We start from the raw sequence: 15826 nt of genomic DNA, 5'->3' as shown, positions 1-15826 counted from the left end.
CATGGATAGGATAAATAGACAAAGTCTTTTCCCTGGGGTTGGGGAGTCCAGAACTAGAGGGCATAGGTTTAGGGTGAGAGAGGAAAGATATAAAAGGGACCTAAGGTGCAACTTTTTCACACAGAGGGTGGTACGTGTATGGAATGAGCTGCAAGAGGAAGTGGTGGAGGCTGGTACAACTGCAACATTTAAAAGGCATTTGGGTGGGTATATGAATCGGAAGGATTTGTAGGGATATGGGCCGGGTGCTGGCAGATGGGACTAGATTGGGTTGGGATATCTGGTCGGCATGGACGGGTTGGACCAAAGGGTCTGTTTCCATGCTATACATCTCTATGACTCACTATTACTCAATCTCTGGTCATAAGTTAGACTGGGGTCTGGTGGGTGCACTACTCCCAGCTGCCACACTCACTGGTGGCAGCAAAGAGCTACCAACCTCTGATTATTGGTAGGTGGGACTTTCACCACTGGGAAGGCCAGATGCTGGTCACTTAAATGCCTGAAATACACTTGATTCTGTCAGGCCTCCTCCATTGACCTGACTTAGCAGGAGTGTCTAATTGGTGGACCAGGCTCTCACTGTCCAGAGAACCTGGCTTTTATTAATTTTGAATAGGTTGAAACTCAAAATGAAAGCAATATTCACATTTTTATTCAAGCAAAATGTAAATAGATTGTAGTTCCTTCAGTGTTACTAGATCAAAATTCTGAAACTCCAGCCAGCAGTACCCATGTCCCATGAACAAATAACAAAAAAAACCTTGAAATTGTATACCTACAATTTATTCACTTCCTGCACTTTTACAGTTTTCTATCCAGGGAGAGAACTCAACTGAGTAATAGAAGATAACATTTAAATAACAGGAAAAACTTTATCTATATCTTTCAGTTTGTAATTAAAAAATGATTAATGTGGAGCTGTTCCACTTACTGATTTGTTCATTAAACTCAAATGTGTTTACTTACTTAAATACAAATCGACGATTTAAGATGTAGGAAAGTATAAGATCACAGATGTTACCATTTTTTAACCACTTCCGTCATTTCCAAGCAAGTTTCAAAGTGATCGCACTGAAATCTTGGTAACCCTCCACAAAAACTGCTGAGGTTAAATGCAATGTGAAAAGTAAAATGTAAGCATTAGATAGAAAAACAATAATCATAACATGCTTACTTGATTTAGAATATCTTGCTTCTGCGGAGTTGTGTGAATTGAAGGACAGAGAGAAAGAAACAAGAAAGAAACAGGTTAACGAACAGTAACAGAAAGATCTGCAAAAGAGTAGAAATTACTGACAGAATTGACTTCATCTTAGAACGTTAGGTAGGTTGCATATGTGCAGATTTGTGCCAACCATAGTACAGCCATCGTTCACTGATGAGAAAATTATGTTTCCATAACCCTTCACTCCTTCAAGGGGCACCCTCATCCTGAAATGATGTTTAGCAAGGAGTTATTTTTTAAACATGCAATGGCTTAAATTGTGCATATGAACAATAGCCAAATGAAAATGAAAGAAAAAAATGACTTGCAATTAAATCTCCAACATTAGTCATCCCAATATGCTTTACAGTCAACGAAATACATTTGAAGATGAGGCATAGTCATAATGTAGTAAATATGGGAACCAACCTACGTACAACAAGCTCCCATAATCAATGTGACAATAACCATGCAACCAGAGCACCTGGGATTATACAAAGATAAACACGGTCCAGGACAGCAGAATGGACTCCCTTCCCTTTGGAAGCAATGTTTTACATCCAACATGAAACAGCACACAAATCTTGGTTTGATATCTCATCAGAAAAATGACACTTCCAGAAGGGCGGCATTCCTTCAGTATTAAATGAGAATGTCAGCCTTGATATTGGTGATCAAGTGAGCTGGAATGGGTCTTGAACCCATACCTTCACACACAAAGGCAAGTATGCTATCAAAAGAGTCCCAGCTGACATAAGAACATGAGAACTAGGAGTGGGAGTAGGCCATCTGGCCCTTCGAGCCTGGTCCACCATTCAGTAAGATCATGGCTGATCTTTTTGTGCAATGACATCAGTGATATAACATGCTTTTAGCATACTTTGTTTTTGAAAAAGGAAATGGTTTTACCTCATTATGTTTAAATCAGCACTATGGCTCCCTTGAGACTACATCTAATAATTAGTTCAATGGGTCGTGAAAGATTCACATCATTGTAAAAATGCATCACCTAAAAGATGACTCTTCAAGCAAGATACGAGAATACTGTTAAACTGGGTATTGAGCTGGGAGGCTACCAAAATGAAGTTTGCTGTTTCTCCTCACAAGGCCCATGCAGAATTATAGGTTTATTTGATATCAGACCAGTAATCTTGCAGCTGTACATGACATTGGTTCGGCCACTTTGGGAATATTGTGTGCAATTCTGGTCTCCCTCCTATCAAAAGGATGTTCTGTACCCTTTCAAGTTTCACAAAAAGATTTACAAGGATGTTGCCAAGTTTGGAAGATTTGAATGACAGGGAGAGGCTAAAAAGGCTGGAGCTGTTTTCATCGGTGCACTGGAGGCCAAGTAGTGACCTTATAGAGGTTTATAAAATCATGAGGGGCATGGCCAGGGTAAATAGACAAAGTCTTTCCCCCAGGGCGGGGGAGTCCAGAACTAGGAGGCATAGGTTTAGGGTGACATGGGAAAAGAGTAGAAGGGATCTAAGGGGTAACTTTTCCACACAGAGGATGGCACATATATGGAATGAGCTTCCAGAGGAAATGGTGGAGTCTGGTACAATTACAACATTTAAAAGGCATCTGGATAGGTATATGAATGGGAAGAGTTTAGTGGGATATGGGCCAAGTGCTGGCAAATGGGACTAGTGGCAAATTAGGATAATTACTACTGCGACCACTAGGACTCATAACAGCACACAAACCAACAGCCACGCTCAGACAACAACTCACCAGAACAAAAGACCCGATACCCAACATGAGCAAAACTAATGTAGTGTACAAAATCCCATGCAAGGACTGCACAAAACACTACATCGGACAAACAGGAAGACAGTTAACGATCCGTGTACACGAACACCAACTAGCCACGAAACGACACGACCAGCTATCCTAAGTAGCCACACACACAGACAACAAGCAACATGAATTCGACTGGGACAACACTACCATTATAGGGCAAGCCAAACAGAGAACAGCCAGGGATTTCCTAGAGGCATGGCACTCATCCACAGACTATCACCAAACACATCGACCTGGACCCAATATATGGGCCACTACAGTGGACAGCTCGAACTGACAACCGGAAGCGGCAGAGACAGGCCACTATAAATACCAGAGAAAACAGCACAGAAGCGCTTCACAGGAGGCTCCCAAGCACTGAGGATGTCACCTAGACAAGGGACGAAACGTTTGCAAGACAAATTCCCAGCTCGGCGAACAGAACCACAACAATGAGCACCCGAGCTACAAATCTTCTACCAAACTTTGAATTAGGATATCTGGTCGGCAGGGATGAGTTGTACCAAAGGGCTTGATTCCGTGCTGTACATCTCTATGACTCTAAATGGGAATACTAGTATCTTTGTCATTAACTTAACCTGGAAATGTAAAGCTTAACTGTGGCAGTCCTGAGACTTCAAAGATTGTAGTTGACTAACAAGAATCAAACCTTCCTTAATTTTTATTGTTAAGTACCACATCAAGCTACACAAGTCCAATATTAACACAAACAGAAGCAGGAGGATGCCATATAATACTTCAGGCTAGTTCCATTCAAAGTTATCAAGACTTAACCCCATCTTCCAACCTTCAGTCCATAACCCTCATATTCCCTAAAGACTAACAGCACAACATTCTGGTCGAAGAAATTTCTCCTCATCTCAGTCTGAAATTATTGATGTTTTATACTAAAACTATCTAGGAGAAAGTGAGGACTGCAGATGCTGGAGATCAGAGCTGAAAATGTGTTGCTGGAAAAGCGCAGCAGGTCAGGCAGCATCCAAGGAGCAGGAGAATCGACGTTTCGGGCATGAGCCCTTCTTCAGGAATTACTAAAACTGTGCCAATGTCGTCAATTTGCCCAGTGGGGTGAAACAATCTCAGGTCTCCACCCTGTCAATTCACTTCAGAATCTTGTATATTTCAATGCGATCACCTTTCGTTCTACCAAACCACAGAACGCTGGCCCAATGAACTCAGCCTCACAACATCAGCCAGCCTTCTCTTTCCAAGAACCAATTTAATTAGCCTTCACTGTATGCCTCCAATGCAAGTCCTTACTTAAATACGGAGACTAGAACTGTGAACCATACTCCAGGTGTGTTCTCACTAAATCCCTATACAATTGAAGCAAGATAATTTTCCATGTTCCTTAAATAGATAAAGCCAGGTTTCTTCCACCTATACTGCATTACCAGGTAGTGAGAGTGACCAGTCAATCTGGACAGTTTGTGTCCACAGCAGCCAATTGAGTATGCAAATCTTCATAGTCAGCAGGACATTCACCCAATGCATATTATGATTTTGGACAATCAATCAATCACTGGCTGAGTAGGATTGGCCAAATCCTCTCATTCATCCTCCCTAGCCTACCTCATGGACAGTTGCTTTTCTGAAACTTGGGATGATTGTGGCTGCTGCTTTCTTCACTTCAGACTTTGTTGACAGCTGCTAGAGCACAAGGTATGGCAAAGCACCCAGCAAGTTTACCCCCAGGTGGTGTGGGCCTCATTTGTGCCCTTTTTTCCCAAAACTGTTTCCCTTGATGATGGGTAAATATTCAGCTGGCTGTTTTGGTGTTAAACTGGTAATGTGGATAGACACAAACTTCCATAACTTCCCTAATACCCAACAATCTAATGGGGTCTTACAACAGTCAGTGAAGTGAATATCCAGAATTTCATAAATATTTCTGTTAGTTATTAAAATTAAGATTTTCTTGCAGTCATAGCAACATTTACTTTGAGTAGCTAATATTATTAGTCAGGGGTAAGTACAGGAATTACCATGAGAATGTCAATCATTTGCAGAGTATACACCATACAGGAAACTTTGAAAGTTGTTGTTTTAGCCAGTTGCAATTATTCTGGTGTCACAGCCACTCCATTGTACTAAATTAACTTTCTGGGATTAGGTGGCTTAATGCAAGTATTATGATGGTTTGAAGTACCACTTCCAATTCACAGAGCTTTCAGCTGAGGTGTTCTGGGTACTCCGGCTACAGAATTTCCTTGCATCCAGTTATTCAACCAGTGTATGAAGACTCAAAGAATTCAATAGAATGATCAATAGAATTCAATAGAATGACTCAAAGAATGATCGTTAATTTCAATAACGATCATTCTTTTCCACCAAATGAGAAAGTACTTTGGATAAAAAGAACATTCTTCTAACACTGCTTCCTGCGTAAGTGGAATGGATTCATAGCATCCTGATGCTAATGGTGATCTCTCACATTTGAAGGTGAGGTACAGACCTTGGACAATGGGTGGGAGAGTTTGGTTGTAGACCAGGGTCGGTATGATTACACTGACTGATGGAGTAGGCTTGATGGTCTGTGTGTGCTTTCAGCTGCTGTGTAATTATGTTAGACTGATAAGAGATAATACTGAAAGGTTGAATTGAGGCTGGAGGGATCACTGTAGCTCTGACATGCTGATTTATGTGACAATTTATTGAATCTCCTCAAATACAACTACAGTAAATGCAGATATGTTAAATGATGAAAATGTCATTGAAAGGATGCAATTAATGTTGGCTTTAATGATGTTGACTGCATTTTGGTAAGAACAACTTCTAAAAGTCTTCATGGCATTTGAATAAAAAAAAGTTCAATCTAAACTAAAAGCAAAACACCAGGTATGCTAGAAATACTGCTGGAAAAATTCTGAGTCTGGCAGCATCTGTGAGGTAACACAAAGTCCAGTACTACTGTTCTTCATAATTATTTGGGCAGCCTGGTGGCTCAGTGGTTAGCACTGCTGCCTCACAGTGCCAAGGACCTGGCTTTGAATCCAGTCTCCAGCGATTATCTGTGCAGCGTTTGCACTGTCTCCCCATGTTGGTTGGGTTTCTTCCGGGTGCTCCGGTTTCCTCCCACAATCCAAAAATGTGCAGGTTAGGTGGACTAGCCATGAGAAATGCAGGGTTACAGTGATAGGATAGGGGGTCGGTCTGGATGGGATGCTCTTGGGGCCGGGGGGGGGGGAAGAGAGCATGGGCTCGATGGGCTGAATGGCCTGCTTCCACACTGTAGAGATTCTTTGATTTTATAACTGAAGAGAAGAAGTTTAACCTACTGTATCTAAATTAACACATTGTAATGGAGGGACAATGAAATATCAAATTTAATATGGATCTGGTCATTTATATTAAAATAGTTGTAGAATGGCAGCGTTGAATGTGCTGGAAATTAAATATTTCATAAGGGTTCACATAATACGTTAAAGTATTTTTAAGAATGTGCAAGATACCTTTATGTATTTTAGTCTGTACTATCCTAAAATGATAAATGTCAGATGTTAAGGAAGTGGAATGTCAATGTATCGTATTTCAGAATATAAACTCTGGAAGGAAACAGAGTCAACATATGCTATATTAAAATTCAAAGTTTGGGAGAAGATTTGTAGCTCGGGTGCTCGTTGTTGTGGTTCTGTTCGCCGAGCTGGTAATTTGTCTTGCAAACGTTTCGTCCCCTGTCTAGGTGACATCCTCAGTGTTTGGGAGCCTCCTGTGAAGTGCTTCTGTGCTGTTTCCTCCGGCATTTATAGTGGCCTGTCTCTGCCGCTTCCGGTTGTCAGTTCGAGCTGTCCGCTGTAGTGGCCAGTATATTGGGTCCAGGTCGATGTGTTTGTTGATAGAGTCTGTGGATGAGTGCCATGCCTCTAGGAATTCCCTGGCTGTTCTCTGTTTGGCTTGCCCTATAATGGTAGTGTTGTCCCAGTCGAATTCATGTTGCTTGTTGTCTGTGTGTGTGGCTACTAAGGATAGCTGGTCGTGTCGTTCCGTGGCTAGTTGGTGTTCGTGTATACGGATCGTTAGCTGTCTTCCTGTTTGTCCGATGTAGTGTTTTGTGCAGTCTTTGCATGGGATTTTGTACACTGCATTAGTCTTGCTCATGTTGGGTATCGGGTCCTTTGTTCTGGTGAGTTGTCGTCTGAGCTTGGCTGTTGGTTTGTGTGCTGTTATGAGTCCTAGTGGTCGCAGTAGTCTGGCTGTCAGTTCAGAAATGCTCCTGATGTATGGTAGTGTGGTTAGTCCTTTGGGTTGCAGCATGTCCTCGTTCCATTGTCTCTCCCTTAGGCATCTGTTGATGACCTGGACCTGGACCTGGACCCAATATACCGGCCACTACAGCGGACAGCTCGAACTGACAACCGGAAGCGGCAGAGACAGGCCACTATAAATGCCGGAGGAAACAGCACAGAGGCGCTTCACAGGAGGCTCCCAAGCACTGAGGATGTCACCTAGACAGGGGACGAAACATTTGCAAGACAAATTCCCAGCTCGGCGAACAGAACCACAACAGCTATATTAAAATGCTGCAAAGGACATGCAAAATTGGTGACCATTAAGCAACACACAGCCCTAAGCTGTCAAAATCAGCTTAATATTAAAAGGACCGTGTTTATAAATATTGGTTTATAATGTCAGTAATGCAGGACCGGGGGGGGGGGGGGGGGGGGGTCAGGGGGGGGGATGATACATATGCATGAGCGTCAGAGTGCAGTATCATATCGTATTGGACAATCAGGGAAAGAATAGCTAAATCAGTGTTGAAGTTCAGTTGATGGATCTTTCAAATTAGGAGTATTTGATCATAAAATAGCAGGATATTTAAAAGGTGTGAATTTCTTGAGTTTTGATCAAAGACTCCACGGTTCACAGGAAAAATCAGTTAAATTGAATTTAAAAGATTGGATATAGAGGGATAATGTCTCTGGATTGGAGTCTGTGTAACTGACAGTATCTGAAAATAGGCTTTGTTTGACTGTGTTTTAGAAGACTGTTCAAACAGTGTTCTATATTTAGATAGCTTGGTTTATTTGTTTCCTTCTTTTGTGTAATAAACTTCTGCTCTGTTGTTAAAACAAAACCTGCAGCTTCATGTGAGGCTATGCTTCAGCAAATGACCTTCACATTAACTAAAAAGAAAGTTATCCATCAGATTTGTCCAGTAGCACCCATCAGCTGCATCCATAACACGTCTAAATCCAGACATTAATTAATAAAGGCTCTTACTAACACCTTAATAATGCTTTATTTCTGATATGTAACTTGTGTATGCTGTTAAGTCAAAACGTATTCATTCAAAATCTCAACAATTTTCTTATGCTGTAGGAGAATTTCTGAGTTACTGTTAAGCAATTAAACACCAGCTTTTTTTATTTAGTTATAAAAGCTCTTCTAACTTATGTATCTATTTTTTCCTGCTACTTCATTCATTTTATTACATGTATTTCATACATTAGAAAAAAGAACTTTTCATTTTATTCTTGACTAGGTTACTCCCTAGCCTTCCTTACAAAAGTCAAATTTATGGGTTGCCCATTCCAGGTTTCTAACACTTTCCTAATCCTCAGGCTCACAACTGTTCTTCACAGCATAAGATTTTATCATTTTCAAATAACTAACTTGCTACAATTTTGTTTTACAGCATATTTTTATTGGAAATGTTGAACCATTGCATTTCCCTCATCCCACTTTTAGTTAAAAGCCAGGCCATATTTCAAGTTGTAAAATTCATCAGTTTGCTGATCCCAGCTCAGCTCCAGTGGAGCTTATCCCAATAAAGCAGCTGTCTTTCCCCAGAACCAGTGCTCTATGAACCAAAATCCCTTCTTCCCATTCCACTCTGAGCTGTGTGGTTGATTCTCTAATCTGCTTGACTCTATCACAATTTGCATATGTTTTATAACTAGGAAAAGCTAAATAGATCAGTTGTTTCTTTTCCCAGCTGCCAGTTTTGGTTGTTGACATGCTCAATAAACACAATAGAAAATCTTTTAATGGCATACAATAGATTTACTGAGGGAGAAACATGTTTATATTGTGCCACTAGCTCAGTTCCCAGGGGCAAGAAGCACAGTAGACAGTTACCTACATTATCCAACCATGCACCGTTTAAAAAAAGTGCTGGGTAAGAAAGGACCAACTAGTCTGTGCTAGAGTTGTGCTGGTTTAATGCTACATGATTAAGATATTCTCTACCTACCCAAGCATTTGTGCTGGGTCTACTGTTCTTCATCATTTATTTAAACGAATTGAATGAGAATATAAGAAGCATGGTTAGTAAGTTTGCAGGTGACACCAAAACTGGTGGTATAGTAAGGTTATCTAAGAGTACAACAGGACCTTGATCAACTGGGCCTGTGGGTTGAGGAATGGCAAATGGGGTAAATTTTCGATAAATGCAAGGTCTTGCATTTTTTGAAACAAACCAGGGCAGAATTTGGACTTAATAGTGGGGCCTCAGTCAGTGTTGTTGAACAGAGAGATATGGGGGTACAGGTACATAGTTCTTTGAAAGTGGCATCACAGAGTGGTGAAGGTGGTACACTTGCCTTCATCAGTCAGAGCACTGAGTACAGGAGTTGGGACATCATGTTACGGATGTACAAAACATTGGTAAGACCACATTTGGAGTGCTGCATACAATTCTAACCACTCTGCTTTAAGAAGGATGTTATTAAACTGGATAGGGTGCAAGAAAGCTTTACAAGGATGTTACTGAGACTGGAGGGTTTTTGATATGAGGAGAGGCTGAATAGGCTTGAACTTTTTTCCCCCCTGTAGCATAGGAGGCTAAAGGGGCTCCTTTTTTAAATTTAAAAAATCATGAGGGCCATAGATTAAATGAACAGCCAATGTCTTTCCCCAGGGTGGGGGAGTCCAAAACTAGAGGGCATAAGTTTAAGGTGAGAGGGGAAAATTTAAAAGGGACCTGAGGGGCAACGTTTTCCACAGGAGATAGTGCATGTATGGAATGAGCTGTCAGAGGAAGTGGCAGAGGCAAATACAATTACAACATTGAAAAAAGCATTTGGACAGGGACATGGATAGGAAAGGTTTAGACGGATATAGGCCAAATGCAGGCAAATGGGACTAGTTCAGTTTAGGAAATCTGGTTGACATGGATGTGTTGAGCCCAAAGGATCTTTTTCTGTGCTGTATAACTCCATGATTCAGTAATCTACTGGGAAAGCTCAGGAAAAACATTAACCAATGGCAAAAATTATGATAAACTCTCCAACCCCCCCCCCCCACCACCTCAATCCTGATCCCTGCCCTAAATCGTGCTGTTGTTGTTGCTGTTGTTCTCGTACAACTATGCATTTCAGTTCACATTGTTTTTAAGGTCACTTCGGCCTGTTCACAGTAAACAGAACACATACTTAGGATGTATTGGAACGCAGCCACTGTAATCTTGTGAGGCAAGAGATTTTGATAGTCCAATATCTGTGGAAACACAGAAACCTGATAACGAAGGTTCATTCCTGGGAAGCTTTCCCCGTAGTTTAATTAGCCTGCTTAAATTTTCTTCAAAATAAACACAACAACATCAATTGGAACTGGTCACATACCTTTTTTTTTCCCCCCTCTCGCCAAGTATTATAAGAAACCACCACGTCAATTAAGTACCACCACACAGTTGACCAAAGCTATCTACTAATTTGTGATTTATCAGTAGAAGTGATAGTGAGGTGAATTGCTGCTCACCAGTTTCTCCTGCTCTGATTTACAACGTCCTACTGTAGTACAAGGACTATGTAAAAACTGGATTCAAATCAAGTAATCCAGCTCCAGTATTTTAGGAGAGTCCAACAACAGAGTCGGTGACATTTTTCAACTATAATTTTAAACTTTCAAATAAATGTGATCCACATGATGATATCATTACCCACATTTGACAAAGTGACAAGTTATTCTTCCATTACGTGAAAGGAGTCTGAACAAATGACATAGCAAAAACCAAAATACTGCAGATGCTGGGGATCTGAAATATCAACACAGTGCTAGAAGTAAATGCCAGGTCAGTTAAGCAGTTATGGAAATAATTAGTGTGCCTGCATTTTAGGTTCACACACAGTGAGAACCGAGTGTTGTGGGCACTGTTCTTTCTACTAAGCTCAATATCTGGTCCTGCTAGAAAAATGTTACATAGTTGTTGTAGCTTTTTTCTTCATAGATGCTCCATACAAGGGGGGAAATTAATAACAACACCGTTTAAACATAGAATATAACATTCCTGGTTTTCAGAACACGACAAATTTCAGTAGTTCACCAAGTAATGAATTACAGACCTTCAAGTGTATGGCATAACAATAAACTGATTAAATGTTGCATTTTGGAACAACTTACTATCACATACAGTGGAGGTCATTTGCATTTGTTGCTATTATATATTTTATTTCTAAAATGTTTTGCAAAGCCATAATGTAATCCAGCTTTTATTTGTAGCAGTATCAGTGAAAAATATTCTCTCTTTGTGGCATGCACTCAAAGACACAATGTCTCTGGAATACATTGAGTTTGTACCAAATTTTTGCTACTATTGCCTTGTGCAACATAGCTGGATGAGGGGGGATGTAATTGAAACTTACAGCATACTAAGTGGTTTGGACAGAGAGGACTTTGGAAAGATGTTTCCATTGGCAGGAGAGATTAGGACCAGAGTGTGTGGCCTTAGAGTAAAAGGAAGACCCTTTAGAATGGAGTTAAGGAGAAACTTCTTCAGCCAAAGGGTGGCGAATCTGCAAAATTCGTTGCCAGAAAAGGCTGTGAAGGCCGGGTCTTTGTGTATGATTAAGATAGTGATAGATTCTCGACTATCAAGGAGATCAGAGGTTACGGACAGAAAGCAGAAGAACGGGGTTCAGAAACTCATCAGCCACGATTGAATGGCAGAGCAGACTCGATGGGCCAAATGGCCTAATTTCTGCTCCCATGTCTTATGGTTAGTACCTGGAACATGTTGCCAGGGGAGGTGGTAGAAGCAGATACGTGAGCTACAATTAAGAGGCATTTAGACAGATACATGAACAGGCAAGGGATAGAGGGATACAGGCCATGTGCAGGCAGATAGGTTTCATTTAGAATAGCATCGTGATCAGCACATACATGAAGGGCTGAAAGGTCTGTTCCAGTGCTGCGCTAAATAGCGTATACTTCTCTATTTTGATGTAAAGCAGCCATCAAGCAAGGTTATAAGTGCTCAGACTGAAGTCCTCGGAATAAATTACATGCAAAATTATTTTAATTACACACTCTGATTATCATAAAATGTGAGCTCATTATTTTCAGACTCATCTTAGGAGGAATATTCTGCTGTTAGTCATACACATAAATATGTGTTATCCTTCACTAACCAAGAGTTGATAGTTCCTACAATTCATTGTCTTGCTGTACCACAATCATCTCAAGTAAAATATTTTGAAGTTAATTCAGATTTTACTCAAAACACAAACAGAAAATCCTGGAAAACCCAAGTGTGACAGCACATGTACAGGGGCAAATAGAATTAACATCAGGAAAATTAATTTTCAATGGAAGATCTCATTTGGATCAATTTTTCAGCCCTAATTCCAGTCATAGACTCAAACAGCACGGGAACAAGCCCTTTAGTCCACATGTTCCCAACTAAACTAGTCACACTTGCCTGCATTTGGCCCATATCCCTTCAAACTTTTCCAATTCATGTACTTATCCAAATGTTTTTTCAACATTGTAACTGTAGCCGCATCCACCACTTCCTCTGGCAGTTCATTCCAAACACTAACCACTCTGTGTAAAATAAAAGTTGCACCTTATACCCTTTATAAAAACTTTCTCCTTTCACCTTAAAGATATGCCTCCTTGTCTTGACATCCCCCAGCCTATCCAGCCTTTTGTTTTATAACTTAACCCCTCCATTCCTGGCAACATTTGAACCCTCTTTAAATTAATAATGTTTCCAGAACTGCACATAGTACTCACCAATATCCTGCATTCGACGATTTGAGCAATCAAGGCAAGCATGCTAAATTCCTTCTTAACCACCCTATCTATCTGTGATGCAAATTTCAAAGAATTATGGACCTGAACAACTAGGTCTCTGTTTTACAACACCACCCATGGCCCAACCATTAATTATATAAGTCCTGTCCTTGTTTGTTTTGTCAAAATGTAATACTTCACATTTATCCAAATTAAACTCCATCTGCCACTCCTTAGTCCATTGACACAATTGATCAAGATCCCTTTGTAATCTTTAATAAACTTCTTCATTGTCCACTGATGATACCAACAATTTTGATGTCATCTGCAAATTGACTAACCACGTCTCCTAAATTCTCACCCAAATCATTTATATAAATGACAAACAAAAGTGACCCAGTACTGATCCCTGTGGAACACTGCTGGTTACAGTCATATTGCAAAAAAGTATCTCTAACCCCAGAAAGCATTTAACAGGAAAAGACCATCAGAGATAGATATCGATTCTGGAGAGGATGAGTGGTGCTTGTGAATTAGATTCACAGGTTGATAACTTTTCAGAGATGGAGAAGCGGTACTGACAACTGATTGTGGTGGACGTTAATGGGATGGGTATAGTTTAACAAAAACAGTAAATGCAGGAAATACTCAACTGATCACACAACACCTACTTGTTACCTTCTGTCTTTCAACTATGCTTGTTCGTGACTATGTATTCACTGACATATTCACTAATCTATTAAATGGTAGCTTACCCATTGCCTTGTGAAAGTCCAGATAACTCACGTCTACAGCATTGCCCTGCTTAGTCTCATTGAATCATAAATTTAATGAGATTGGTCAAGCAATACTTCCCCTTTTGAAATCTATCCAAAATATTAATGATTATATCGTGGTTTCTACAGGATAACAGTTGCTCTCATCAGTAACAAAAGAGCAACAGCAGCTTTAAATATTTTATTTATGAAGGATGATTCCTAATATTAGCAACAGGAAAACAGTGAAATATGGAAAAGTGTGTTTGCAAACTTTTAGAAGAACAGGAACACAAAATTGTTTTGTATAGCACTTTAAAGGTAGTAAGAGCATCCATGGTTACTGATCTGCTCAGTCATACTGGTCACCTCCACCTTGATATCCTTGTCCAGAGGAAAACCCTTACTCTCTCTCCCGAGCATGACTTGCTTAACCTCAAGGGATAAAAAACATGTACACTTATGAGAGACAACTGATTTAGCATCAGAACACTAATCATCAGAGCTGGCTGGAATACATACAGCACCACCATGTTTTTCCTTCACTGTTAAAACGGCACCTATTCCAGGATGATCCTGGAATGCAGAGGTAATATCCAGCCTCTCTACCCCACATCTCCTTCAATAACTAAATGTCTGCCATTTAGCCCCTCAAGTTCATTAAAACCATGACTGATCTGTGACTTAACGTCATATGCCATCTTAATTCTCATATCCTTGAAACTCATTAACAAAAATCTATTAATTTCAGAATTAAAGTGAACTGATCTAGCATCAACTGCTGCTTGAAGAGTGTTCCAAACTTCTACGACCCTTCACATGAAATTGTTTCCTAATTTCATTCCTCAAAGTCTAGCCGTAGACAAGGCAACATTCCCTCATCAAAGGTTCCCAAACCACTGGAAGAAATTTCTTTCTTTCTAACTTATCTCTACTCCTTAACATCTTGCAAATCAGTCCTTTAGCTTTTAATTTCCTGAGAATGCAACTTCAGATTTTATTCTGTAACAAACTTTTTTGCAGTTTAACCCTTGAATTCTGGTGTCGCTCTGATAATGTATCCTGGGTTTATGAAAAGTAGTGTAGAAAACAAGAGCCAGGAGGCGATGCTGAATTTGTATAAGAAACTGGTTAGAACTCAGCTTGGGAACGAGGGCACCATGTTTAGCAAGGACATGAACACATTGAATATGTACAGAAGAGATTTAGAAGGGCGGGAGAATTGTATACTCTTCTGGAATCTACAGTACAGGAAGGATTAGATTAGATTACTTACAGTGTGGAAACAGGCCCTTCGGCCCAACAAGTCCACACCGCCCCGCCGAAGCGCAACCCACCCATACCCCTACATCGACCCCTTACCTAACACTACGGGCAATTTAGCATGGCCAAATCACCGATGTGAATGCGTTGGATTGAGTGCTGAAAAGATTTATAAGAATGATTCCAGGGATGAGAAACTTCAGTTATGTGGATAGATTGCAGAGGTTGAAGCGGTTTTCGTCAGGGAGGAGACAAGACAATGCAAGACAAGTCAGAAGTTTTCAAAATCATGAGTGGGCTATGCAGAATACATGGGGAGAAACAGGACAAGATGGCACAGATATAAAGTGATTTGCAAAAGAATCAAATGCAAGGCAGGGGATGGGTGGGGGGGGGTGCGGCAGGGGAGGAAAACACACCTTTGGTTCAGGTCTGGGGTGCAATGTTTGAAGGTGCGGTGTCGGCAGGCTCATTTAAATTATTCAAGAGGGTGTTTGATTGTTGCATGACTGTTTAACCAGAGATCACAAACAAGGATAAGGGGAAAAGAGAATGGCAAGAAACCAGATAAAATGGGCCAAATCACCTTTTTCTGTGTGATAACACTTCTGTCTATATTGCACTGCTTCTAAGATCTAGAAATCCTTACTAAAGTATATAGCCCAGTACCGAACACATTACTCCAGGTGTAATCTAACCAGGGCTTTATGAAGCAGTTTATTGAGCTTTACAGATTAATGTGGCTCTGCTGGTTTCTCTACTTCTCCAGATACAAATGCCAATATTCCATTAGCATTTTTCATTCGCTTTCTGTCTATCTATCTATGATATTTAAGTAATC

At 40.4% G+C, this 15826-nt stretch overlaps 1 protein-coding gene across 5 annotated transcripts in view; it reads right to left on the bottom strand.

Annotated features, from left to right (window-relative positions):
• dgkg (diacylglycerol kinase, gamma) overlaps window positions 1-15826 on the bottom strand; it is a 527377-nt gene that overhangs the window by 385061 nt on the left and 126490 nt on the right. For 3 of the 5 annotated variants that reach the window (XM_072578849.1, XM_072578848.1, XM_072578853.1), the window contains one exon: window positions 1178-1198. The exons of the other annotated variants lie outside the window; for them this stretch is intronic. In XM_072578849.1, the coding sequence (XP_072434950.1) occupies window positions 1178-1198 (21 nt within the window). The remainder of the gene's footprint in view (window positions 1-1177; window positions 1199-15826) is intronic. 5 annotated transcript variants of the gene reach the window in all.

Source organism: Chiloscyllium punctatum, chromosome 10 (genome assembly GCF_047496795.1).
Source record: "Chiloscyllium punctatum isolate Juve2018m chromosome 10, sChiPun1.3, whole genome shotgun sequence".
In the NCBI taxonomy this organism is placed as follows: domain Eukaryota; kingdom Metazoa; phylum Chordata; class Chondrichthyes; order Orectolobiformes; family Hemiscylliidae; genus Chiloscyllium; species Chiloscyllium punctatum.
This window is presented reverse-complemented; position numbering and strand designations above follow the sequence as displayed.